General features: G+C 56.1%; 2 protein-coding genes across 2 annotated transcripts in view; one reads left to right on the forward strand and one right to left on the reverse strand.

Moving 5' to 3' along the window:
* The window catches only part of IGFBP7 (insulin like growth factor binding protein 7), a 64,853-nt gene extending 38,984 nt beyond the window's left edge, over positions 1–25,869 (forward strand). The window contains exons 2-5 of the mRNA XM_051820240.3: positions 17,470–17,579; positions 23,861–23,977; positions 24,447–24,573; positions 25,635–25,869. Coding sequence (XP_051676200.2) covers positions 17,470–17,579; positions 23,861–23,977; positions 24,447–24,573; positions 25,635–25,654 — 374 coding nt within the window. The 3' untranslated portion in view covers positions 25,655–25,869. The remainder of the gene's footprint in view (positions 1–17,469; positions 17,580–23,860; positions 23,978–24,446; positions 24,574–25,634) is intronic.
* Positions 25,794–27,635, reverse strand: part of POLR2B (RNA polymerase II subunit B) — a 43,076-nt gene continuing 41,234 nt past the window's right edge. The window contains exons 24-25 of the mRNA XM_002717160.6: positions 26,292–26,487; positions 25,794–26,019 (exon numbers count right to left, since the gene is read on the reverse strand). Coding sequence (XP_002717206.1) covers positions 25,930–26,019; positions 26,292–26,487 — 286 coding nt within the window. The 3' untranslated portion in view covers positions 25,794–25,929. The remainder of the gene's footprint in view (positions 26,020–26,291; positions 26,488–27,635) is intronic.

A 27,635-nucleotide genomic window follows, 5' to 3' on the forward strand; every position in this document is an offset into this window, starting at 1 on the left:
TTTGTCTTCTTCTTGAATTACAGAATGGGCTGCAGATTTCCAAATGCAAGGCCCCAGGGAATTGGGAAGTGACTTCCCCAGAGCCAGGCCTGCCTCACTAGTACCATTCATGCAGCTTGGTAAGGCCCTCACTGCCCCTCTGCCTGGCACGGGCGGCTGTGGGCACCACTGCTTTTCCAAGGTGCATGTCGGGGCTCCTGGCTTTTTCTGGTTTTGCGGTGGGAGCCGGCTGATGGGAAGTGGAGCTTATTTCTGCTGGTGTTAGTAACTTGGGAGGAGAGGAATTCCTGGCCTTCCAGCTCCTTTTCTGCTACCATCTCAGAATGAGTGGGCAGGTGTTTACCTTCCCCTCCCCCACTGCCAGGCTGCTCCACTTCCAATGCAGCGTCCTACTAACGTGCCTGGGAAAGCAGCAGAGGATGGCTCAAGTACTTGGGCCCCTGCACCTACATGGGAGACCTGGATGGAGTTCCAGGTTCTGGCCATTTGGGGAGTGAACCAGCAAATGGAAGCTATTCTGTTTCTCTCTCTCTCCTGTGCCTCTCCCCCCCCACCACCACTAACTCTGCCTTTCAAATAAATAATCTTTTGAAAAAGAAAGGAAGAAAGGCCAGCATGGTGGCTGTAGCGGATTGAAGATCCACCTGCAGTGCCAGCATGCCGTGTGGGCGCTGGCTTGTGTCCCAGCTGCTCCACTTCCAATCCAGCTTCCTGCTGATGTGCCTGGGAGGGCAGCCCAGGATGGCCCAGGTGCTTGGGCCCCTGCCACCCACACAGGGGAACCAGGTGAAGCTCTTGGCCATTTTGGCCATCTGGGGAGTGAACCAGGAGGTGGAGGAACTCTCTCCCTCTCCACCTTTCAAATAGATAACTAAATCCTTTTTTAATAAGAGGTGGGGGGGGGGGAATAATAGGACTTGAAAAGGAGGAGGAGACTCTGTGGCTGGAGGGCCTGTCCCCCAGCCAGGGCCTTCCTCTCAGATCGCGGAATCAGCAAATCGTCTCTCCTGTTGGGAAACACATTGTCAGTCGGTTGATGTTTTCCCCTCAAGCCCCCACATAAAGCTTTTTAACTGGGGCTTATCCTTTGGTGGTTTCATTTAGAGCCATCTTCAGCAGTATAATTTTTTTTTTAAGTTTCATTTCATTTGTTTGAAACAATTAGAGATAGAGACAGAGATCTTCCATCTGTTGGTTCACTCCCCAAATGGCCAGACTGAGCCAGGCCAAAGCCAGGAGCCAGGAACTCCATCCAGGTCTCCCACGTGGATGCAGGGGCCCAAGGATTGCCCAGGCACATCAGCTGGGAGCTGGATAGGAAGTGGAGCAGCTGGGACTCAAAGTGGAGCTCCTTCACGGGATGCTGGAGTCACAGATGGCGGCTTTGCCCACTGCGTCCGGATGCCAGCGGCTTTGCCCACCACGTCCCGACGCCGGCCCCTTGCTGTGGAACGTCACTGCTCTCAGCCCAGAGCTGCACCCTGTGCTTCGAAATCACTGCCGAGCCCTGGTTCTCGAGTCTCCCACCAGAAGCCTGACCGGTGGCTTACAGAGTGACTGGCAGGCGCGCTTTCCCGCAGAGCCCATCTTTAAAGGTCTTTTGTCTCCTCGGTTTTCTCCAAACTTTCAGATGGGGTCACTGCTTTTTAAAATACTTTTGTAGTTTGGGCCGGCGCCGCGGCTCACTAGGCTAATCCTCTGCCTTGCGGCACCGGCACACCGGGTTCTAGTCCCGGTCGGGTCGGGGTGCCGGATTCTGTCCCGGTTGCTCCTCTTCCAGGCCAGCTCTCTGCTGTGGCCCGGGAGTGCAGTGGAGGATGGCCCAAGTCCTTGGGCCCTGCACCCCATGGGAGACCAGGAGAAGTACCTGGCTCCTGCCATCGGATCAGCACGGTGCGCTGGCAGCAGCGCGCCGGCCGCGACAGCCATTGGAGGGTGAACCAACGGCAAAGGAAGACCTTTCTCTCTGTCTCTCTCTCTCACTGTCCACTCTGCCTGTCAAAAAAAAAAAAAAATGCCTTTGTAGCCTGGGAGCTGTGTGAGTGCACACGGAAAAGCCCGAGATCCGCAGCTGTGGCCGGGATACTGCTCCGGTCGGATCCCCGAGTCAGGAACACGAGCAGGGCACACCTAAGCATCTGCCTCCCTGGACCCACGAGCGGCGGGGGCCGGCTTTTTAAATAGGTCACCGTTCATCAGACTCGCTGCCCTTTACCCTTTCCCAAATGCCAAAGCACAGCCTTGTACAAACTGGAATAAAAACGGCCATGGCTGGCTGCAGCCAGCGCAGTGCAGAACTGCTGCCCGCCCAAGTCTATTAAATAACGAACGGCACAGAAAGCCCGATTCTTGGAACGGCTCCTAAACGCTTGCTGTTTGAACCTTTATATGAACATAGGAAACCTGGTGTGTGTCTTGCCTGTGACATTGGTTTATTCAACTATTCGGCTGTTTGTTGATGACTCGGGGCGAGGCACTGGGACACCGAAAGGGACTAGGGAGAGTCAGTTGGCCGTCTTTCCCAGCACGGAGCCCGTGGGCTAATCGGTATACAGACAAGGAAAGTGCACTGTGCATTGCTCTGACGACGGCTAGTGGACAGGAGCACGTGAGAACCAGGAAGGAGCCGCCCGCCTGAAGCAGGGGGCAAGGGTGACACTTGGTGCAGCAGCTAAGAAGCCGCTTGCGACATCTGCCTCCCACAGGGGAGTCTGGGGATTCAAGTCCCCACCCCGCCTCCCATTCCAGCTCCCTGCTAACGAGGCAGCAGCGATGGCTCAAGTCCTGGATTCCCTGGCACCCACATAGGAGACCAGGATGGAGTTCCTGGCTCCTGACTTCTGGCTTCGGCCTGGCCCAACCCCGGATTACGTGGGTGTTTGAAGAGTGAACTCATGAATGGAAGATCTTTCTATGACTGTGTCTCTGTGTCCGTCTGCCTTTCAAATAAAAGTAAAAGTTTAAAGTGGTAGGTACCAGAACGAGGTTGGAGGGAGTGAGAATGAACCAAGGAGGTTTGTTAAGCAAAGGGTAACAACACTGAGACCTAGAGAATATTTGTAAGCAGGCAAAGTGTAGGGAGCAGAATGTTCTAGAAAAAGGAAGGGCACGTGCCAAGGCCAGGGACTGGGGAGAGCAGGATGTGTCCAAGGAGTCACGGGGAGGTCCCAGTGGTGACAGCTCTGAGACGAGGAGGGACAGGTGAGAAACCTGCTTTCTCTGGATTTTACCGTTTAGTAAAATCATTCAGGAGGACCCTCATGCCCTCCCTGGCGGTTAGAACGAGCATGTGGAACACGCCAGTGCCAGAGAGGCCGCTGGGCTGTGCCCGGGAGCGTTCCCCAGGCGTTGGCCTTGGCTCGTGTGGCTTGCAGAGCAGCCCCGCCACACACGGGGAATGCCATGCACCTGGCATCTCCACCCAGGGTTTGCAGGTGAATGCTGGGCGCATTTTCACACGCTGGCTTCTGCAGGAAACATGAATGGAGGGGCGGCGGCTGTGGTGCAGCACTTACGCCGCCACTTGGGGACGCCAGCGTCCCCTATACAAGCGGCTGGCTTGAGTTCCAGCCTTCTGCCACTGTGCACCCTGGGAGGCGTGGCGATGGCTCGAGCACTTGGGACGCGTGTGCTCTAGGCCCAGAAGCCTTGGGGACAGTGCTGGGAAGTACAGAAAACGGGAGATGGCAATGCCACGTCTTCCCAGGACGCTGGGGAAGACCCTGAGGACGCCCAGCCAAGAGCAGCTAAACTATGGATACGCTTGGGGTCCGTGGCTGAGAGGGACCTCACACAAGGGCACAGGAAACAGCCTGAGGGGCCTCTCTGGGAACAGGGGAGCGCAGACGTGGGCGCTGATTCATGTCTGGGGCTGTCTGCCAGCGGCGCCGGCCCGGGCGGCTGTGATGACCAAAGCTCTTGGTGACGCAATGAGGCCCGAGGCAGAAACGGGACCAGCGACAGAGCCAGACGCCAGCCCCCACTAGCCACGCTGCAGAGGCCTGAGGGGTCCATCTCACACGAGCCTGCCTCGTCCGTCCTCTCCAACAGCTGAGGCTGGCCCTGGACAGGCAGCTGAACCCAGCAGGGGAGGGGTCCCTGGCCGTGGCATTGTCATTATTATGAGTTCTTTTTTTTTAAAGATTTTATTTATTTATTTATTTGAATTGCAGGTTTATAGAGAGAGGGAGAGAGAGATCTTCATCCCCTGGTTCACTCCCCAAATGGCCATAATGGCCAGGGCTGGGCCAGGCTGCAGCCTGGAGCCAGGAGCTCCATCCGGGAGTTCTCCCACATGGGTGGCAGGGCCCCAGGTACTTGAACTGCTTCCCGGGGTTTACATCAGCAGGAAGCTAGAATTGGAAGCCGGACAGGAACGCAAACCCAGGCACACTCCTGTGGGATGCAGGTGTTCAGAGCCGCAGGTGAACCACAGCGCCCCCTGCAGGCCCCAGTTGCAGGCGTTTCCCCAGGACCCACACAGTCAGGACACAGAGCAGGTCTCTACCAGAAGTAAGGGTGGGAATGGTGAGGGCGGGGCAGGCGAGAACCTACTCTCTGCTTTGTGAAAATGGAAAATGGCCCAGGAGGCGACCTGCGCAGAGCCTGGAGCCCGCAGCTCAGCGCGGAGAGGCCGGTGAGCAGGTGCCGGCTCCTATGCCCCGTGGGCTGAGTGCGAGCAGCAATGGCACTGTGTCGTCCTCAGGTCCCTGCACCCTGCACTCACACCTGGGTTATCCCCATGTGTGGGGTCTGGGTGTATACCCTGTACCTGCACCTGCAGCCAGCGTGGGGCTCCCCGCTGTCCTGAGAGGTGAGCGGCCGCTCACTGCCCGTGCTGACCCAGGCTCGGTACTTCTTCAGCACCGCCATCCTCTCTCCTGTCCCACTTCCGTCCATGCATCTTCCCATCAGCCAAGGAACCCCCGCCCCAGGCTGTGTCTGCACTGAGGGTGTCACCCAGACCCCACACCCAGGGATAGCCCAGGTGTGAGCATTTTGTACACAGCCTCAGGTGGGGCCGGCGCACAGCAGGGCTCAAGTCCTGCAGGCCAGAGCCGCCGGGGCTGTGGTGCCTCCCCCCAGCCGGCTGCTGTTCCTGCAGACACCTCTTGGTGGCGTCTTCTCCAGCCGTGTGACCCCAGACCTGAGGGGCTGACCTGAGGTTCCGTGTTAGAATCCTGCCGGATGGCTGGGATCCTACCTTGTAAATCTCTTCTTGGGCAAAGGGTGGTGCTGAGGGCTTGTCCAGCTCTTGGGGGGCTAAGTGACTTTAGTCTTCTACTTAAGACCCAAGACGTCATGTTCCCTGGTGCCTCCAGGTTGTTGTCGGAATGTACAAGGGACAGAATTGTCCCCAGGGCCACGGCCTCCCAGGGCCTCCTGGGAGGTCAGGCCTCGACCTTCCACAGCTTTCTGGAATGTGGTAGGTGTTAGCTGTGGCAAGTCTGGCCCTCTTGAAGCTGAAGGCCACTTGGGAGTCCCTTATGTCTTTCAGGGGACAGAGTTCAAGGTCAGTTCTTCCTGACCAGCCTCCCCACCTTCCTGGGGAGGGCCGGGCCCGCAGTGGAGACCAGCGCCAGGGAGCGGGGAGGGGATCAGCTCAGCCCAGGAAACACTTCCTGGCCAGGCGTGGTCGCGGGTGGAGGGGACAGGTGGGTGCAGGCTTGGCAGTGAGGAGCCCAGGGTCCAGACTCCCAGGACCCCCCGCCCCAGAAGCAGGTGCGGCCATGCACGTGGTCTGGCCACAAGTGCTGCCCTATGGAAGCCGCCACCAGCACCAGCACCCACCCTGGCTCTGTGCTGAGAGAGCAGGAAAGTGAACGGAGCGTGCCTGCGCCGGCATGGAGATGAGTCATCGTGCAGCCCAGGCAGGCTCTGCTTTGTGCAGGCCAAGTATTTCCAAGGCTGCAGAAACATGGACCAGAAACACCCAGGTAGCTAGGGAGTGCCCCGCGGGCAGGCTGGCTGTGCCGTCGACTCTTCCACTCGCTGCAGCCATGGAAAAACCCAGCCTGCTTGCATCACTTGTGTGGGCATCTGTCGGTGGGGTGTGACATGGGCAGCCCGGGCTGCCCCCCCGCCCCGGCGCCCAGCTCTGCTGAGTCAGCGTTTATCTGGCAGTGGTGCCCACTCGGGTTCGTGTCGGCTCATCTCGCACGGGGGCACCAGCGTGAGCTCTGCACCTGCTGAAGGGTGCTTCCGGTTCCCGTGAGTCACTTTAGCTCATGTCAGGCCCCTGTAAGGATGACCCCAAGAGTGCTCCGAGGGTTGGCACCGTACCCTGGCCTCAGAACCCTGGCCTATACCCCACACTTCCCTGGGCTGGACCCCTACAAGGAAAAGGAATTTTCAAAAAATCATCAAATAAGAGATTGGCTCGCAAGTCACAAATTGCAAGAAGGCGCTTTCTGCTTGTGTTCCGCGGTCGGCTCGGACTTGTGCTGGTAACCTGGAGGTAGAGTCACGGCCACTGTGTGCACTTGGGAAGATTCCTAATGTAGCATCAGAGCCTGGAGCCAGAACAGGGTACCTTCTTAACCAGTCCCAACGGCGGTGTCGCCATGGGTTGTCCTATGTTGCATTGTCAGCCTGCACCTGCCAGGAAGTGGCTGGCGGCTGAGCTGGGCCTCAGCTCTGCCCCACCCCCAGGTGCGGTGCCAGCGGTGCCAGTGGCCAGCTGGGCAGCAGTGGGCTGAAGGAATTCCCCCAGGGGAGCTGAAGCCGGCCCACGCGGAGGAGCCCACGGGCCTTGCAGGGCTGCAGCGCTGAGCGCCGTGTTTGCCCAGGCGCTGTGATCCTGCTGCTCTGCGCCTGTCTCCTCTCCCCGAGGGTTCAGTGCCTCCTCCTTGCCCAGACAATGCCCCAGTTCAGTGCATCAAAGCCCAAACCCACCCCTTCCCTTCTCTAACCCGGCACCCGTCTTCCCCTGACATCCGCTTCCGCCCTGCTGTGGCGGCCGCCTCTGGCCTCTCAGGCCCACAGCCTTTGGAGTTGTTTTCATTTTTTTTTTTAAAGATTTATTATTTATTTGAAAGGCAGAGTTAGAGGGAGGGAGGGAGAGAGAGAGAGCAAGCTTCCATCTGCTGGTTCACTCCCAAGATCACCACAATGGCCAGGGCTGGACCAGGCCGAGGCCAGGAGCCAGGAGCCTCATCCAGGTCTCCCATGTGGGTGCAGGGGCCCAAGGACTTGGGCTATCATCAGCTACTTTTCCCAGGCATGTTAGCAGGGAGCTGGATCATAAGTGGAGCTGCCAGGACTCAAAGCGGCGCCCATATGGGATGCTTTGCCCGCTGCCCCACAGCACGGCACCCACAGGGGCCCCAGCCTGTAACTCATCCCTCTCTGCCCACGTCCAGCTGGGTGCTGGATCGTGTTGGCTCTTCCTGAGTAACCGGGCTCTGCTGTCTGCCTTTGCGTCTCCCTGGAGGCAGGCCTTTCCTGTCTGGCCTGCCCCTGCCCTGCGGCAGAGACTTCCACAGCAGTCTTGCAGGCGGCCACCTGAATCTCTCCTCTGCCGCCTCTGGCCGCACCCCACACCGAGGGTCTTGGCTGCCCTCTCCCCGGGCTGGCCTGGTGTCCTCGCTGCTCCAGGGTGCGCTGGCTCTGTCCTGCCTCCAGCCCCTGCTCAGGCAAGCCCTGAGCTGAAATACAAGCCGGTAGCTAATGCGTGTGGAATGTTCGGCCCACGCCAGGTGCTGTGCTAATTCCTGTGCCTTGTTTGAGTCTTCTGATGCTGTGACTTGGCTGTTGGCCCACTTCACAGATGAACAAATTGGGGGAAGCTGAGTAACTTGTGCCGTGTCACAGGACTGAAGAATTCCTGACTCCACTTCCATGCCCTGAACTCACTGTTCTCCAAGACCTGCTCCCAGCAGGCTCTCACCTACCCCACCTCCATAGATTGTGTGCAGAAGAGAAGAGGAAGCAGTTCTTAAACGACTGTACCCTTGTTTGACAGAGCCCCATCATGAGCACCTGTTGGCTCCTCATTCATACTAAAGTGTAAATGACTAACAGTGGCTACCATGGCCAGATGAAGTTGTCTTACATGAAAACGCTGAACTTAAATCTGGCTGTGCCATTTACACTGAGTATTTTCTTCTCCTCCCCTTGCCAGCCTCCGTTGGTGTCCCTGAGACTGATTGCAAGGTTCTGGGGCTTTGTCACCACGCCTCTGGAAGTTCCCAAAGTGACTGCCTTGGCAGATGGCTCTGCCCTTTGACTAGCCGTGCTGCGGCTGCTTTCCCCCGTTTAATGTCAGGAAGTCCGCGCGTGCTTCACCCCCTTCCCCCTGGGGGCCACAGCGCCTTCCTAGTATTCTTTTCCCATTTTGTGCTTTTGTTTGGCCCTTTTCCCTTCCATGTGTTCTCGGAATCCCAGCTCAATCGGAGGGTTTAAGCCAAGTTGTCTGAACGCCGCATCTCCACGTGTGGTCTCTGAGCTCACTCTGAGCCCTTATTTGGTGTCAGTGCACAGACTCTGTGTGGACTTTTCCAGAACTCAGCATCACGTAGTGAGCGTGGTTTGCACACCTACCCCAACTTGGAGAAGTCCTTGTACCCGCTGTGTTAGCCGTGTGAGTAAGTGCCCAGTGAGAACCACCCGGGGTGCTGGAACCCAGCGGGAGGCAGAAGCCCTCTCGTTCTGGGTGTGGGATGACTGGAGAGCCTTTCTCCCCAGCAGACCGGCCCTCTCCGTGGGGGAGGCTTTGAGTGACAGGTGTTCAAATCCCGTTCCGTCTCCTGGTCATACTGTAACCAGCGGTGAGTGGGCGCCAACCAGGCAACAGCGCTATGGCGAGAGAAAGTGAAGTGTGAGATAAGGTTGTGATAACGTGTTGAGATAAAGTTAATCTGCTAGCTGGTGTGTGAGGGGCAGCCATGGCACAGCTGGGCAATCCGTGCACTGCCGCAGGGTCGAGACAGTGGGCATCTTCTCAGCCGTGTGTGTACACTCGTGACCTCTTCTTACCGACTGGCTGCTACCCATGTCCGCTTACACCATCTCATCTGGTTCTCCCTGCTTCCAGTGGCCTGGATCTGATCCCATGGTTCCTGGCTGGGTTCTTTTTTTTTTTTTTTTTTTTTTTTACAGGCAGAGTGGACAATGAGAGAGAGAGACAGAGAGAAAGGTCTTCCTTTTGTCATTGGTTCACCCTCCAGTGGCTGCTGAGGCCGGCGCACTGCACTGATCCGATGGCAGGAGCCAGGTGCTTCTCCTGGTCTCCCATGGGGTGCAGGGCCCAAGGACCTGGGCCATCCTCCACTGCACTCCCGGGCCACAGCAGAGAGCTGGCCTGGAAGAGGGGCCCTGGCTGGGTTCTGACTCTGTCATGACGCTGGCCTCCTCTGCTGGCCCAGCTGGGGGAAAGCATTAGAGAACCATGATGCACTAAGCTGTATGGAACTAACTCTGACCCAGCAGGATTTCGGAGATAAAAATAAGCGGGAACTGGGACTGTACAGTGAAGCATGAGCCTTGGAACTCCAGAGAAGAGGTAGAGGCTGGACGAGACCATCCAAACCAGGATGCGGGGAGTGGAAACAAGCGAGTAGGGTGGGTGAGCTCGGTGTTTGGGAGTGGAGGGAGGGCATGGGTGGAAGTGGGAGACAAGAGTTGGCAGGAAAAAACTGGAAGAGGTGATGGGAGAAGGAGGAAGGCGCTGAAGTGGTTAAGTGTGCCGTTGGCTGTGACATTGGAGGCTGGAAATAATTTTGGAGAGAGTTTGACTTTTGATCTTCAAAACGTGACCTCTCCTCACTTCTCCTGCTCCGCTCTTTCAGGTTGAAACATGAGCTAAAAGTAAGCGAAGCAGGTAACAGGTGCTGCCTTTTTGAGTTCTGGGTGGTTTTTTTTTTTCTTCCACCCCTAGGAGAGGGAACTGTGTTATAGGCGTGGACATTGCACCCAGGCAGGTGAAGGGAGCATCGGGCCAGTTTCCAGGGAGCGAGCGCTCCAGGGCCCGGCAGTGGAACCCCAGAGCTTCCCAGGCACCAGAGCTGCCGGACGACCGTGCCTCGGACCGGTTCATGCTGGTGCAGGTTCTTCCCAACCCAGACGGCCGCAGACTGCTGGAGCGGCTCGTCCTGGTGGAGTGGCGTCGTGGAGCAGCTGGTCCGGTTCTCAACAGTAGACAAGGATCCAGAGCCATGTGTCCTGTCCCCAAGAATGACTGTCTGTATTTTTTTTTATTCACGGTAATGGGCCGAGGACATCCCGGGTCATGGCTGGGTTGTGCTTTTGTGCTCTGGGGGAGACTAGGAAATGGCTTGCATGCCTCTTTTACATTATCGCTCCCTGTGCTTTTTATAGAACAATGGTTTTTAACCCTGTCCTCTCCGTCACAGCTCCATGACAGTCAGCTTGGCAGGCAGGTGTGGGGCCTCGTGGTGCAAACACCCACATCCCGTAGGGCAGGCCTGGGTTCAAAGTCTTTCTCCAGAGTCTGAGTCCAGCTTCTTGCTGGTGAACACCCTGGGAAGCAACGGTGATGGCTCCAGGAGCTTGGTTCCTGCCACCCGCGTGGGAGGCCTGGATCAAGCTCCCAGCTCCCAGCTCCTGCCTGGGCCGGCGGGGCCATCACAGGCATCTGGGGAATGAACGCTGGATGGGAGCTCAAACCCTCTTTGTCTCTGATTCTCTGCCTCTCAAATAAATTATTTTTCTAATTAAAAGAAAATCTGCTTGAGTGAATTAATCGGTGTTAAATGCAAGGTCAGTTCTGTATCAGGGTCTTTTCTTCCTGACATTTGAGTGTTGCATGAGGACTGCCCAGAACCCGGCTGTAATATTCCACATTTAAACCCATCCCTTGTGTGTCTCCAGTGACGTGGCTACTCCCAGAATATGATCGAGCGCCCCCAGGGGAGGGGTGCCTGGAAGAACGCAGAGCAGAGCGGGAGAGGAGGCAGCAAACCTGGGGGAGACCCTACGGGAGCTCTCACGGCTTCTACGTATGGGTACCTTTCAAAGCAGATTTGTATTTATTTATTTATACTTGAAGCCCAGAGAGATGGAAACAGGTAGAGAGAGAGAGAGAGAGAGAGAACTGCATCCATTCGTCCACTCCCCCAGATGCTCTCGACAGTCGGAGCTGGACCAGCCAGAAGCCCAAAACTCCACCTGGGTCTCCCACTTGTGTGGCAGGGATCCAAGTACCTGAACCGTCACCTGTTGCCTCCCGGAGTGTGCATTAGCAGGGGGCTGGATTGAAAGCAGAGGAGCCAGAGCTCAAAGCAGGCCTGCAGCCGGCATGGTAACCACTGTGCCACACGCCCATCCGTCTAGGCTAAGGTGGCACTGATTCACTAAATTGAATTTTCATCCCCTCCCTAACATCCAGCTCGCTTCTTCTGGCCACAATGTCACCGTCTGGCCATCTTTATTTCGTGTTTTCTTTTTTTCTCCCTCTCTTCCTCTACCTCTTTTTCCCTTCTTTCTTTTTCTTTTTTCTTTTTTCTTTTTTTTTTTTTTTAAGATTTATTTATTTATTTGAAAGGCAAAGTTAGAGAAAGAGGTCTTCCATTTCCCCAAATGGCCACAGTAGCCAGGGCTGGGCCAGGCCAAAGCCAGGATCCTGGAACTCCATCCGGGTCTCCCACATGGGTGGCAGGGGCCCAAGCACCTGGGCCATCTTCCACTGCTTTCCCAAGCACATTAGCAGGGAGCTGGATTGGAAGTGCAGCAGCCGGGACTCGAACCTGTGCTTACATGGGATGCTGGCATCATAGGGGGCGGATCGCCACATTGCCGCCCTCCTCCCCATCTTGTTCTTTCCCTTCAAGAAGAGTTTAAAAAGAAGAGGTGGAGAGCGGGTGCTGGGCAAGAGATACGAAAAATAGGGAAGCCAGAAAATGAACTTGGAGGGTTGAGACAGATCGGAAGAGACCGAGCTCTGTGAGGAGGAGAGAGGAGGGCGGGAGGCACTGGCTCGGGACAGTCATCCAAGGCAGAGAGGCGTGAGTGGGTTTGCAGTGGGGAGGGCCGTGGCATGACCGTGGCCTGGGGACAGCCCCAGGCAGCACTGTGGGCAGCACAGCTGCTCTGTGACCCAGCCCCGGGGTGGACACAGAGCAAAGGCAGCGGGCGGTCAGCCACTCCATGGACAGGATGTTTGCTGGACGCACAGCTGAGCAGCCTGAGATCCTGAATGGACCCAGAGTGTGGAAAAATAAATAACTGGGCCTGGCCTTCACCTGGGTCCCTGTACGTTGAAAGAGCGTGTGACTTGCTTTCAGTGGAATCCCAACCCTGAGCGTGACTCAGACGGCCACGTCGTTAGCCCGGGCAGCACCAAGCGTGAGCTTCCCACGTGAGAAGATGGGCTGAGGCCACGGCAAACGCCTTTATCCTTAAAGGAGACAGAAATTCTGGATCTGCTTTGTCCTCGGAAGCAAGGTGGAGGGGAAGGAGCAGTGGTGTGCTACAGAGTCACGGAGCCGAGCGCTGTCCCCAGGTAGAACCTTCTGGAATGGCTTTGCTGGATAGCGTGGATTCGAGGTGTCAGTGAGCAGTGAGGTTGCTCATCCACGGCGTGCGTGGGGTGCTGGGTTTTTGGAGAGAAGGAGGGGGGTGTGGTGCTGTCGAGAACGTTCTCACCACCTCTTCTGCACGCGCCTCGGCGGCTCCCTGCCTGTCGCTGTCACGTCACGTCACGTCACGTCAGCCTTCACAAGGGGTTGCTCTGTTCCCCCCACTTATCGCGGGCATTTGCAGAGAACCAGGCGGAGCTTAGTAAGCAGAGTCCTCCAGGTGCTGGCTCTGAACCGGGGGAGTGGGAAAAGCTGCTCCCCTCTGGACTCCGCGGGCACAGGAAGTGCAGGTGAGGCCGCCCCGCCTGCACCTGCGCCAGGTGGTCTGTGGCTCGCCTCCCGCTCAGCCTCCGCACTGGGCCAGAGGCTGCCTACCAAACCCTCCAGGTCTCTCTCTTTCCCGTTTAGATGTTGTTTATCGAGTTTCTCTTGGCGTTACTGAATCCAGCCTGTGTTTGCGGATATTTGAAATAGCCAGGGGTTTTTGTAAACATGCAGCTGCTGTTCCTAATGGCCCCTGCTGCCCTGTCACCCTGCCGGCAATCAGTAAATACACAGAGATCTTGTAGCATTCTAGAAACACCCGGGTAGCAGAGCTGAAAAATGGATTCGTGTTCTCAGACTAGCTTGAGTGCTGTTCCATTGTCCAAGGCTTTGTTGTGGACCCCAAAGGCTGGGAGGGCTGAGAAGGGGGAGCCCACAGCTTGCGTTCTCTGATCCTGCAGCCCAGCAGTGACTCAGAGAGAGGTTCCTGGGTTCCATGGGTATCCCTGCTTCTCCTGGAATGTTCTGCTTTTTGGAATAAGAAGAGAATGGGAAGGGAGACTGAACTCAGAGATCAGCCCCTGTCTGCTGCTTCAATGTTGGATGGTTGATTTCTAGATTATTCCATGGTCATTGGTGCGGGGATGGAATTAGAGCCCAGAAGGGGACCACACGTGTATGCTCAGTGGGTTTGCCAAGGCACGATTCATGATTCAGCGGGAAGAGGGTAGTCTTGTCTCTTTCTTGTCAATGGTTTATTTATTTCTTTATGGGAAGGGCAGCATTACAGAGAGAGAGCGAGAAATAGAGAGATCTGCCATCCACTGGTTCACTCCCCAAAATGGCCACAACAGCCAGGGCTGGGCGGGGCCCAAGCCAGGAGCCTGGAACTCCATCCGGGCCTCCCATGTGGGTGGCAGGTGCCCAAGTACTTGGGCCATCTTCCACTGCTTTCGCCGGCCCATCAGCAGGGAGCTGATTGGAAGTGGAGCAGCCAGGACTTGAACCAGCGCTCTGATATGGGATGCCAGCATCAGAGGCAGCAGCTTAACCAGCTGCGCCCGGGATGCCCGCCCCGAGGATGGTCTTTTCCACAAATGTACTTGCATAGCTGTTGGGGGAGAAAAGGAACTTGGAGCTTAACCTCCAAGCATCACGCAGATTAACTCAAGTTGGGCCAGAAACATTTCCTACATGGAAAAGATAGAACGTGAAAGTTGTGGAAGGAGAGAGGAGCCCTTTGGAGCATTGGGCTGGGTGCAGATTTCTAACACGGGACCCTGGCTGGGAGCACTGACCGGAGAAGCCCACTGGACTGTTTTAAGTAAGAGCAGCTGTGCAAGTGAGGCCATGGCGGGCTCCGAGGCCGGCTTCAGGGTATCTGGAGAGTCCCAGGCTAGACCTCCTGCAGCTGCACCCCAGACGCTGCCCTTGACCCAAGCTTACGACTCCGCCACCAGGACTGGCCTGGGCAGATGGAACCGGGCTAGGAGGAGGGCTTTGCCACAAGGCACAGAGCCTCCTGACCCCAGCATCTCGCACACCCTGCGCTGCTCTGCTGGGGGAGCCGTGGCCCCGAGCCTGCGGTGTGCACTGCTGAGTTCTCCCCAGAGCCTTCCCTGGACATCCCTGAGCTCGGAGCGCCTCCTGCCAGGCCTGTGGGTGGGAAGGAGACGGAGCAGCCTGGGACCCTCAGAGACACGGGACAAAGGGGTTCAGAGCCCACCAGGTCTGGCACAGAAGTGTCCAAATCCTAGGGTAGCCTGGGGAGGTGAGGGGGCCACGTTGGTACATGGAGACTAGGAAAGCCCAGGATGGCACCGCCCCGGTGCTGCGCTGCCCATGTCCGCTTTGTGCCAAGATGATGGCTCCCTGGGAGCCAGACTTACAGTTTGGAGGAAGCAGCGAATATATTTAGGTCCTGCAGAACTGGGCTGGCTCGGCACATTCTTACCCAGGGTAAAAATAAAAATCTCCCGAGGGATTAAAAAAAAATAATCCACTTCTGATTCTTGAGCAGACCGGGTCATTTCCTTTCCATCTCAAGGAACGAAGGGTGGGCTGGAAGCGGCCGCTGCAGGGGGAGGCCGCGTGTCCCCCGGAAGCTGGTCAGGCCGGGAAGCGCTCCAGGCCCCCAGGCAAGCTTGTGCCTTTCCCAGGACTCTGACGCAACATGGCCCCACAGTTAGACCCCTGGACATTCAGAAGGAAGCCTTAACCCTTGCAAGAGCTGAGACCAGGCCGAGCCACAGCTGCCCTCCACTCTGAGGGTCCTGGGGCTGATCCCAGCAGAAGGGAGCACTGACCGGGAGAAGCAGGTGTGCAGGTCCGTGTGTTCTCCCAAAGCTGCCTCCCTGGGGGGGAGGAGCAGCGGGACAGCCCCAAGTGCAGCCAGCGTCTGCTGGTTCCCCCGGCACCACCGTGTCGCAGCGCCAGAGGCACCCCGTGGGCTTGCTGATGCCAGCTCCTGGGAACGTGTGAGGCTGGGCGCCCCGAGCCTTTCTGGCAACACCTGCCTTAGGCTGGCGTCTCCCTGTGTTTGAGTAGAGCAGGAATCACACACCTTCTGTAAAGGGCCAGACCGCCCGGGTGTTAGGCCACAGTCTCAGCTGCACCTGCCCCACACCCCTGTGGTGGCAGGAAAGTATCAGAAGATGGGTAGAGGAAGGGGTGTGGCTGGTCCCAATAAAACTTTATTTCATGGTCACTGAAATGGGAACTTCCTGAATTTCTCTCATGTCATGAAATACTACCGTTAAAGTTGTTTTTAATCATTTAAAAACCCAAAGGAATGTGTATTTGGCCTCATGGCTAAGATATCCACACCTTGGTTCTATATCTGCTTCAAGCCCCCAACCAGTGCAGAGCCTGGGCAGCAGCAGTAATGGCTCAAGCAGTTCCATTCTTGCCACCCGTGCGGGAGACCTGGGTTGAGAGCCCCGCTCCTGGCTCTGCCCTGGTGCAGTCCCAGTCATGGTAGGCATTTGGGTGAATCAGCAGATGGGAGCTCGCTCACTCACTCTCTTTTCTCTCTATGTCTCTGCCTGTCAAAGCAATAAAATACTTCTTTGAATTTTTTTAAAGATTTAGTTATTTATTTGAAAGGCAGAGTTACAGAGAGGCAGAGGCAGAGAGAGAGGTCTTCCATCCGCTGGTTCACTCCCCAGGTGGCTGCAACAGCCAGAACTGCGCCGATCCAAAGCCAGGAGCTTCTTCCGGGTCTCCACATGGGTTGCAGGGGCCCAAGCACTTGGACCATCTTGTACTGCTTTCCCAGGCCATAGCAGAGAGCTGGATCAGAAGTGGAACAGCAGGGACTTGAACCGCCGCCCATATGGGATGCCGGCACTGCAGGCAGAAGCTTTACCCCCTACGCTACAGTGCCAGCCCCTGAATTTTTAAGTTATAAATAAGAGCATAAAAACCATTCTTGGCTTGTGGACTATGCAAAAACCAGTGCTGGGCCAGGTTTAGCCCAGGAGCCATAGTTTTTAGCGAACCCCAGGCCCAGAGTCACTCCCCTTTAGTGGCCCAAATTATGCACCTGCCCATAGCCAATGCTGTGACAGACAAGGGTGTGCCGTGGTCCAGGACTGCAGGGTGGGGAGCGGCCACTATGGCCTACCTGGCGCGGCCCCAAACCTGCTGCATTCAGGCACTGCCCTCAGGGTGCCCCCCATTTGCTAGTGCGCCACTGCCCCCCCCCCCCGCCAGGGACATAGACACTGAGAGCCCTGAGAAAGGAGCCCTCTCTCACTTCTCTGTAGCCAGCTGCCTTCCTCGGGCTGCCCCGGAAACAGGAGTCATGCGCTGTCTTCTCTGACCCCCAGTGGGCGTGTCTCTTCAGCCCTGCCACACCACCACCAACCTGTCAGTCTGAGAACCTCCGCTTCTGAAGACGGGGACTTTGACCTTGTCTGGTACCCAGCACACTTTCAGATATCCTCATACAGATGTTTATTACTTATTTGAGAGCAAGAGAGAGACACACACAGATGGACAGTGTCCCTACCTGCTGGTTCACTCCCCAAATGCCTCCAACAGCCAGGATGGGGCTGGGGCCTGAGCTGGGTCCCAGGAATAGAACCTAGGTGGCAGGGGGTCCAGTTCACTGTCTCCCAGAGTCCGCATTGAACTTGGAGTCGGGGGCCAGGGCCAGGGATTAAACCCTGACACTCTGATGTGCATGCAATACAGGCATCTTGCCTGCTCCCTGATTTTTTTCTCTCTTTGTTTTCCAAGGAGTGATTGGCCATTGCCTCCTCCTCAAAAAAAAAAAAAAAAAAAAAAAAAAAAAAAAAAAAAAAAAAAGACAGAGACACTGGTAAACAAAAGAAGAAAAATATTTGGAACAAAAAAATTCACTGTGTTAATAGGAAGGTCCAAGATAATACAAAACAGCTGGTAAATTAAAAATAAATTGCTTTGAGCAAAGAAAATATTAACAACAGCAAGTTTTTCTTCCTAATTGTTCCTAGTTGGTTTGTTTGCTTAAATTTGAGCTTTCCCAGGGCTGAGCCCAGCACTGTGCTGGGGCAGGAGGAAGCCTGGTCTTTGAAGCTGGCCTCAGAGGGGGGGCCTCACCCACGGGGTCAAGTTTGTACTTCCCACATGGCTCACTGCTGTTAATGACTGCTCAAAGACGGGTTTGCTTTGTGCCCTCTCCTAGGTCCCTCCATAGTGACGCCGCCCAAGGACATCTGGAACGTCACAGGCGCCCAGGTGTACCTGAGCTGCGAGGTCATCGGCATCCCGACCCCTGTCCTCATCTGGAACAAGGTCAGTGGCCCAGGTCTGGGGGAGATGGTCCCAGGGTGCAGGCTCTCTTGCTGTGCACAGAGATGGGAGTGACCCTGGATCCAAAGCTGCCCAAGGTCATGCCTGCTCCTGTGACACTGCTGTAGCAGGGAGCCTGAGCAGAAGGAGCAGATGTATGGACACCCAGGCCTGCCCTCTGAGTGTGTTTTCACGTGTGTGTGTGTACCTGTGTAGATGTGCGGGTGTGCCTGTGTGCATCTAAGTGGGTATGTGTGCCTATTGGGGTGAACATGTCGGGGTTAGAGGGTATGCATGTGTGTGTGCCTGCATGTATGTGTTGTATGTGTGGGTGCACCCATGAACATCTGTGAATGTGCCTGTGGGGATGTGTGCATGTGTGTGCATGCATGTATGGGTTGTGTGTGTGCATTTATCTATGCAGATGTGCAATGCGCCTGTGTGTGCCCACGAGGGGTGTGTATGTAGGGTGAGAGAGGGTTGCACGTGTATGCATGCATGTGTGGATTTGTGTGTGTGTCCATGGAGGGGTGTGCATGTAGGGTGAGAGAGGGTTGCATGTGTATGCATGCGTGTGTGGATTTGTGTGTGTGCACCTATGCAGATGTGTGGGTGTACCTGTGTGTGTCCATATATGTGTGCCCATGGAGGGGGGACGTGTGAGGGGTGTGAGGGTGTGCACGTGTATGCATGCATGTGTGGATTTGTGTGTGTCCATGCATGTATGTGTTGTATGTGTAGGCGCACCTATGTACATCTGTGAATGTGCCTGTGTGTGCATGTGTGTGTATGCCTTTGGGGGGTAGGCATATGTGTGCATGCATGTGTGGGTTGTGTGTGTGCCCATGGAGGGGTGTGCATGTAGGATGTGAGAGGGTTGCATGTATATGCATGCATGTGTGGATTTGTGTGTGTGCACCTATGTAGATGTGTGGGTGTACCTGTGTGTGTCCATATATGTGTGCCCATGGAGGGGTGTGCATGTAGGGTGTGAGAGGGTTGCATGTGTATGCATGCATGTGTGGATTTGTGTGTGTGCACCTATGTAGATGTGTGGGTGTACCTGTGTGTGTCCATATATGTGTGCCCATGGAGGGGGGACGTGTGAGGGGTGTGAGGGTGCGCACGTGTATGCATGCATGTGTGGATTTGTGTGTGTGTGCACCTATGTAGATGTGTGGGTGAGCCTGTGTGTATGCATGGGTATGTGGGGGGGGTGTGGGTGTGCGTGTGTGTATGCCCCATGGAAACCACAGGCCATGGGCGTTCAGAGTGTGAGCTCCTCTCCTGCCCAAAGATGGCTCGCCTGGCTCTTGGCCGTGGCATCAGACCCCGTGGTCGGCGTGCGGCTGACCCTCTGGAAGCCCTCGCCATCTCCTGGGCACAGGGCTCTTTTTCAGATCCCCTAGCGCTGGGCCGTGGGGCGTGGGTGGGCTGGCTCTGGCTGGGCCAGGGCTGTGGAGTGAGTCGAGGTCAGGGGCAGAGCACGGAGAAGCCACGTGGAAGCAGAATGTTCTCTGGACGTGCTGACCGCCGGCCCCACGAGGGAGAGCGCAGCGTTGTAGTAAGTCCGCCGCGGAGGGACTTTGCAGTGTGGGACAGAACGGGCGCCCCTGGGCGCCGGGTCCTCTCTAAGCCTGGACGCCCAGCCTTGGCTCCAGGACGCCGGGGCCACCGCCAGGGCTGCGCAGACGCCCTCTGTGGCCTGTGCCCAGCAGCGCCCACCCTGACCCCAGAGAAACCTAGTGGAGAAGCCCTGCTGGCAGCCCTCTGCCCGCCCCATCCCCTGAAGGTCAGAGTGGCGCGGGGCCACTTGGGACATCGCTCTGACGTCATCGCTCAGTCTGGCTCCGGGGAGTGCGAGCAGGGAACTTCTTCCATCCCCCGGGGATTCGCTTTGCCTTCCTGTTCGCCTTTGAAGGACAACACAGCCTCAGCCTGGGCGTGGACAGGAAGTGGACATGGGCCTTGGCCAGATCCACGGCGCTTCGCCAGGCCACTGCCTCTTTGCGCTTTGTCCTGTGTGTCCACGTTGAGTCACGCAGGCACCTGGGGCTGGCTTGCTTCCCGGCCAGCTCTCCGGCTCCTGCTGCCCTCAGGCTCATTTGCTTTCTCCCTTTCTTCCCTCCCTGTGCCTGGCGGGTCCAGTTTGCAGGAGCTCGTTTCAAACTGTCCTAGGCCAACCAACCCCAAAGCAAACAGGGACAGCGGGGAGTGGGAGCGAAGCGCCGGCTCCACCCTGCCCTCTGGGCACGCTGGTGCCAGTTTCCAGCTTCCCGCTGAGGGTGCTCACCTGCTGGCCTCTGGCTCCCCCGTGTGGCCCGGCTTGATGGACATCTGAGTGTGGATCCCTCCTAGGGCTCCCGCGGGCAGGGACTGCAAAGGCTGAGACTGCGCTGACCTGCCCCGAGCAAAAGACACCCTCCATGGGCTGGTTCATTCCCCAGATGGCCACAACGGCCAGGAGTGGGCCAGGACAAAGCCAGGAGCCCAGAACCCCATGCGGGTCTCCCGTGTGGGTACAGGGGCCTGAGCACCTGGGCCATCCTCTGCTGCTTTCCCAGGGGTATTAGCAGGGAGCTGTATGGGAAGTGCAGCAGCTGGGACTCTGAGAGGAGCTCGTATGGGATGTAGCATTGCAGGTGGCGGCCCCAGTACTCTCTTCAGTCCTCGCTCTGCCGTGTGCAGAGACCAGGGACAGGTCTGCCTTGGGATTCCTTCCCCAGGGACCGTGTGGGGCAGATCCCCAGGGCCCCAGCACCCCCCTGCAGGGCTGTTCAAGCACACCAGGGCTGGTGGTCCCGGGGGCCCGGAGGACTCATTTCCCAGGGATAAGAAGCCAGACCCCAGTGCCAGGCTCCGCGGATGTCTCCGCCTAGAGCTGTGGTTTGCCGCGCGGTGACAGCTTCCCAGTGGAAAGGCACAGGTCCCTGGCCGGGCTGTGCCGACCTCAGGAGCTGTTGCCACGGCCTTGGGCGTCCTGGGCTGGTCCCATCAGTCCCACTGGTCCCGCAGTGGACGAGCGTCCTTTGCTGCAGCTGAAATAGAAGCTGAGGTCTGAACTAGCTTGTTGGGTCTCCCGCCAGGCCGTCCTTACAGTGAGCGCTGGCCGTGGGAAGTGCTTCCTGCCCTTGGCTTCCTAAGTCTAGACCTGGGGGCGTTTGCAGCCCACTGCATCCTTGTGGGATTGTCTTGGAAGCCACTATGCTTAGCAAAACATAGCTCTCAACACTGAAAGCTTCTTAACACAGATAAGGCAAAGTTCCCATATAAAAATGTTTGGCCTTTCTTTCTGCGTGTTTTCCATATGCTGAATGACGTCATGATACACTGTAAAAACATGCCAGGAGTTGTATGAACCTGTGACATTTAACAAGAGCCATTTCCCTGCAGAGTGAGATCATGCTAGTTGGCACAAAACACCCTCTTTTAATTTTGATTGACTCATCTTAAAGGAATCTTTTATTTATTTGAAAGGTAGAGTGACAAAGAGAAGGAGAGTCAGAGAGAGATCCTTCACCCACGGTTTCAATTCCCAGATGGCCGCAAGGGCCAGCACTAGGCCAGGCTGAAGCCAGCAACCGCCATCCAGGTCTCCCACATGGGTACAGGGACCCAAGCCCCTCCATTGCTTTCCCAGGAGCACTAGCAGAGAACTGGATTGGAAGTGGAGCAGCCAGGACTCGAACAAGCGCCCATATGGGATGCTGGTGTCACAGCCAGGAGCTTTACCCTCTGTACCACAGAGCTGGCTCCGATTTATTTTATTTAGCAGGGAGACAGACAAAGCTCCCATCCACTGGTTAACTGCACAAATGCCCGCAGCAGCTGGGGTTGCTCCAGACCAAAGCAGGAAGCCCGGAGCCAGGAGCTCCATTGGCGTCTCCCATGTGAATGGCGGAGACTAAACTACCTGAGCCATCACCTGCTGCCTCCCAACGTGCCCGTCAGCAGAAAGCCGGACTGGAGGCAGAGTCGGGACTCAAATGCGGGTGCTCAGACGTGGGATGCAGGGGTCCCAAGGGACGTCCAAACTGCTGCGCCAAGGCCCACCCCCAAAATGCCGTCTCCTGAGAGCCGCAGGACCTGAGGATCAGCACCTTGGGTGCTGAGATCCCTCGGATTCCTGACTTTCTGATTGGCTCATACATAAAACCCTTGTAGGCCAGGACGGCACCGCTAAAACATCATAAAAAGAGGGTGCTTCAGGAAGTTTGCCCAAAGTGGAATGAAAGACGTTGATTTTGGTGCAAACAAAATCAAAGTCCACTTTTTTTTTTAATAGACATTGTCCATTCTAACAACTCCACATGCATGGATTCCACTTTATTTTTTTTTTTTTCAACAAAATGGATCTTTTAATCCCATTTTTCCATGAACTTTTTGAAGTCCCTCTGCACCTATCCCAGAAAGCTGCAATAGCATAAACTTTCTACCTGCCTCTTGGGAAACGAAGGAAAAAGATGCATGGTGGGGCCAGCACTATGCCATCACGGGTAAGGCTGCCTGTGACTCCAGCATGCCACGTGAGCTCAGGTTCAAGTCCCGGCTGCTCCACTTCTGATCCAGCTCCCTGCTAATGCGCCTGGGAAAAGCAGCAGGGGGTGGCCCAAGTGTTGGGCCCCTGCACCTGTGTAGGAGACCGAGAAGAAGCTCCTCGCTCCTGGCTTCATCCTGGCCCAGCTCCGGTCATTGCAGATATCTAGGGAGTGAACCAGTGGACGGAGGATTTCTCTATCTAATAATTCATTAATTTAAAAAAAAAAAAAGAAAATGATGCCTACTGAGTACAAGCATCTGCTAGTTTTTACGGCATTCATATGAGAAACACTAAATCACCTGATTTTCCCTCGCAAACAGTGACAATGTGGGGAAATCCTAGAAACAAACAGAAAACAGGCAGTCCAGCTAGTCCTGGTGGGAATTCTTAGTAGAGTAGGAGTTGGCCAAGAGCACACATGGCTTAGAGTCCCAGGCCTGGCATCCCAGAGCAAATGTGGACCGCTTGGAAGCTGAGACAGTAGCTTGGGACCAGACCAGTGGGCTCAGGACCCTGCACAGGAAAAGCCACAGGCCAAACAGTCCCAGGCTCTGGCCCCGTCTGTCTGAAGATGCACTTGTTGCAGAAGGAAATGAAAAGGAAAACTGTAAGATCGCAAAGCCCTCTGTCTACAAACATGACAATAAACACGACCTGGTGCCTTTTTATTTTAACATTTATCTGAAAAACAGAGGGAGAGGAAGAGAGAGACAGCTTCCATCTGCTGGTTCACTCCCCACAGGAGTGCAACAGCTCAGGGCAAAGCCAGGAGCCTGGAACTCCATCCAGGTCTGCGGCTGGGTGGCAGGGCCCACGTACTTCAGTCATCAGCCGATGCTTTCCCAGGCACACTGGCAGGGAGCTGGATCAGAAGCGGAGCAGCCGGGTCTCAAGCTGATGCTCATGGGTGCCGGCATTGCAGGCGGCAGCCTAACCAGCTGAGCCACGTGGGCCCCACAACTTGGCTCTTTTTAAAAGAAGTCTGGGATGGATTGAGCACGCATTGCTTCTGCAGCCCTTGTTGATTTTCTTCCAGCCTTACCAGTATCACAAGTCGTGAAATACTGGTGCTCTGTAACTCGGCTGCTGAATGTGTAGGCGTGGAGGGCTACAAGTATTTTACAAGTATTTACAAATATTTTTGCAAATTTCCCTAAGTTTATACAATAAGCAGAGCTGGCTCTTTAAAATGAGGGGAAGCGGTGGGATGGTTTACACCCCAAGCCTTCTCTCAGCATCTCAGGCACACGCAGGGAGGGGCAGACGTTTTGTCCCCGGAGAACAGTGACAGCAGCGTGGATCCGACAGGCATTTCCATCTTCCATCTCGGCTCTCGAGGAAACCATCCAGTGGTCCCTTGGCCCTCAGAACAAAGTAGTGGCCTCGGCTGTGGACTCAGCCGGCCGCTTCCCATTGATGGGGCTGTTGCATGAAGGTCACCATGGTCCCAGGCCTCGGTGAGTTGGTCCAGTACCAAGAAGCAAAATCTCCAGGGGCCGGAAAGACCCACGCCAGCCCTTGTAGGGAAAGGGCGCCCATGGGGAAGCCCCACACGTGCAGGAAAGCATGTTCATTTAAAACACACATGCTTAGAGGGAAGCGGGGAGAAAGGAGAGCATCTCTTTCATATGTGTTCAGGACACGGAAGCAGGGCTAAGTGTTGAGCCTCTTGACAAGGTCTGGCGTGCACCCCGTGCGCTCCCTGGAAGGCAGGAATTGAGACCCCTCCCTTTGGTGTCTGCAGGTGAAAAGGGGGCACTATGGAATTCAAAGGACAGAGCTCTTGCCTGGTGACAGGGACAACCTGGCCATTCAGACCCGCGGTGGCCCAGAGAAGCACGAAGTGACCGGCTGGGTGCTGGTAAGCTGCCGGAGCTGGGGGGAATGTCATCCCGGGGTGAGACGCGAGCAGAGCTGGCCGAGGTGGCCCGCGTCCGCCAGCTGCAAACCACTCGGTCTTCCTCTGCCCTGGCACAGCCCGACCACCTCACGACCGCTCCTCCCTCCCAGGATGGCGAGGCCGATTGATTGACTGAGGCTTCCTGGGTGAGGATGCTTTAGAAACTGTCAGTGAAGGAAGAACTGTTTTCCTTCCCATGAGTCCCAAGGCCTCACGGGGAGCTAAGTGATCCGAGCCTTAACCCATCAGTGATGGATGAATAAGTCCTCGTTCTGTGCACCTGACCCTTGGTGCCTGTGGGGCGTGCTGCCCCCTGCCTCAGGCCCCGTGCACCTCCTCTGGGCGGCCCCTTCCAGAGCAGGCAGTGTCCCTGCACGGACCCCTGCCACCAAGGCACCGGTCACCCTGGAACACGCATTTCCTCTTCCAGGTGTCGCCTCTGAGCAAGGAGGACGCGGGGGAGTACGAGTGCCACGCGTCCAACTCCCAGGGGCAGGCGTCGGCGTCCGCCAAGATCACAGTGGTGGACACCTTGCACGAGATCCCAGTGCGGAAAGGTACGCCGTGCACGTCGCAGCCGTGGGGGACGAGCGGCGCTGTCGCTCACAGGCGGGAGAGCTGTTAGTGGAATCCTGTCACGTTAGGCACCCACAGGGCCTGCGGGGTCAGACCATCGGTCGATGGAACGCCGTAGGCACCCACAGGGCACGCGGGCTCAGACCAGCGATGGAACGCCATGGCTCTTGCTTGCCTATACTCTCCTGGACTGGCCCCACGTGCCCTCTTTCACCACTGCGTGGCCCTGTGTTAAGTTCCCACCTAAAAGGAAATGGCTGTGGGCAACTCTTTGACCCTCCACATGGAGTTTTCAGTGGAATTCTGTTCCACCTGCACTTGACCACCAAAAAGCTGACAGCATCACGGCTCTCCCCCAGGCCAAGGAACAGCACACACACACACTGCCGGCCTGGGCCAGCCCACCCCACCATGCAGGTCACGCAGCTGTGGCACGGACACCGAGCCCAGGTGGTCTGCTCGGGTTCTCTTCAGCCCAGCGGGGAAGCCTACAGCAGCAGTATGAGCCAAGTGCTGGGGTCTCAGCTCTGCCCTGAGTGACTCCCCCGATTCAAACTCGGAAGGGGAGCTGCCCCTCGCCGCTCTCCCGTGCCCCAGATCCACAGATCTCAACTCCTCGAGCGCCTAGCCTGCCCCTGCAGGTTCTGGTATTTTAGGCCAGGGGTGGGGAACGTCCGGCCCACAGAATCATGGGGTCTGGGCCTGCCAAGGCAACCACAGGTGGGACTCTGAACCCACAAATGGTGTTAGATACCCAAATGGCCCAAATGCCCGCAGTGTGTGTGTGTGTGCGTGTGTGTGTGTGTGCGCGCTGTTCCTTGGCCGAGGGAGAGCCATGATGCGTCAGCTTTTCGGCAGTCAAGTGCAGGCAGAACAGAATTCCACTGCAGAAATAAGGCTCCCAGCCCCGCCCGCTTCAGGTGCACACTTGACACCTTCATTTGGATAGGCCAGCACTACAGGCGCTGACAGGTCAGCCTCGTGCCAGGAAGTCAGGCCCTGATGTCTGAACTGACTGTTTCCGTTTTCTTCCTGTGCCCAGGGGAAGGTGCTGAGCTGTAACCGCAGCACTGCAGGTCGGCAAGCTGCAAGCAGTCACGGGAACTGCGGCTCCTGCTCTCGGCTAACACGCGGCCCTAGCTAACGCTTTACTTAGCCACTGGTTTCACACAACAGTGCCAGCATAAGGATGACACATCGAGACTATCTACAAAACTTTATTTACAGAAAAACATGCGTATCATTAAACAAAACAAATAAAATGCTTTTCACTGCAACACAGTACAATTTGTCGTTTTTTAAAGCCGAATCAGAAGTATCTGTTGGGAGGCCAGGAGCTACACGCTCATCATTCGAGGCGCAATGCTCATGGACATCAGTTCCTGAAACAACAGTTTGCACGCGTACGGCATCCGCACCAAAGAAATCTGAAAGGGGAGAGCAGGGCGTAGTGAGCAGAGCTGGGGGGGCACGGGACGCAGCCCACGGCCCTGCCCCGGAAAGAGCTGGTCCTCCGAGGAGGCGTCCCCAGCGGCCGGGGGCTCACATCCGGCCCCTGCCTTACACTGCTGCCCCTCCCCCACTGTTACGTACAGAAGACGAACAGCTGCCACGCAGACCACACCCAAACTTGCTTTCAGACAAATCCGCCACACCGCGTCAGCCTGAATGACCCCACCTCCTGGATCCACACACTCACCTGGGTCTTATTGCGGCAGCCCCTGCACTCGTACGTGTGGGTCCTGGTGTTGGCAATGGCCATGATTCCACACAGATTGCAAACATGAACCTGATAGGGATCAGATGCCTCAAACAGCCTTTCTCTTAGGAACTGGGCTGCTCCATGGGCAATCTGACAGTCTCGTTCCATTTCTCCAAAACGCAGGCCACCATCACTGTCAAGAAAGTAACAGGTTTTGCACTTACTTATGACAAACACCCCTTGACTAATGGCAAAGAAAAGGAAAACGAGGCTCTCATTTTTCTGTCCTCACATTCTCTACCTGGTGTGGAGGGGAGAAGGCTACTGACTACGTGCTGTGCATTACAAGGTCCCCAAAAGAGGAGGTGCACTGGATTCTCAATATAGCATGATTTTCCTCGTAACATACAACAAAGTGTGGAGTACCGGCTTTTCTTGCTATCATTTAACGTGTCTGCAAGACTGATTTACTTATTTGAAAGGCAGAATTGCAGGGACGGGATGGGGTGCGCACACTTCCTCCACTGGTTCACAAAAGGCCACAACAGCTGTGAGCAGGCCAGTCCAGGCTGAAGCCAGGCATCCGGAACTCCATCCAGGTCTCCCATGTGGGTGGAAGGAGCCCCAGCACTGGGCCGCCATCTGCTGCTTTCCCAGGTGCATTAGCAGGGAGCTGGACTGGACATGGAGCAGCCAGGACCGGAACCAGGGCCCATATGGGATGCTGGCCCCTCACTTAACCTCCTACAATCCCACTCTTAAAAGCTGAAACTAAAAGCCGATCTAGATCAACATTTACAGGTTTCCTGGAAGTGACAGGCATTGCTCAAATGGCCAGGCAAGCAGATGGTGATGACTTACTTAACATTCGTAATACACAAAATTAGTAAAACCGGCTGGTTGTAGTATCCCAAAACAAAACCAAGCCAACTCTGGGGGCTGTTGGGCGGCCAGCTCATTATTTTGAAAAGTGGTACAGAAGTGATTCAAATTGTGGGGCCCTCGGTATAATCAAGGCAGCAGAGCCAGACCTGACCAGCAGTCAGCCACTCCAATGAGGGGGAGGCAGTTTTACTAATGCCCTCCAGGAAGCTGTACAAACGGTCAGCCTTATTAAACCCTGATCCCCTGCAGCTCAAGTGACAGTGGCTAAGTGGAATCAACCCAACTGTCCATCAACTGAAGAATGGAAAGAAACTACGGGATACATACACCATGGAACACTACACCATGGTTAAGAAATCATATCATTTGCAACAAAATAGATGCAACTGGAAAACATCATACTTAGTGAAATAAGCCCGTCCCAAAAGGACAAATACCATATGTTCTCCCTGACCT

Source organism: Oryctolagus cuniculus, chromosome 8, assembly GCF_051225735.1.
Source record: "Oryctolagus cuniculus isolate XC-2025 breed Fujian yellow rabbit chromosome 8, ASM5122573v1, whole genome shotgun sequence".
NCBI lineage: Eukaryota > Metazoa > Chordata > Mammalia > Lagomorpha > Leporidae > Oryctolagus > Oryctolagus cuniculus.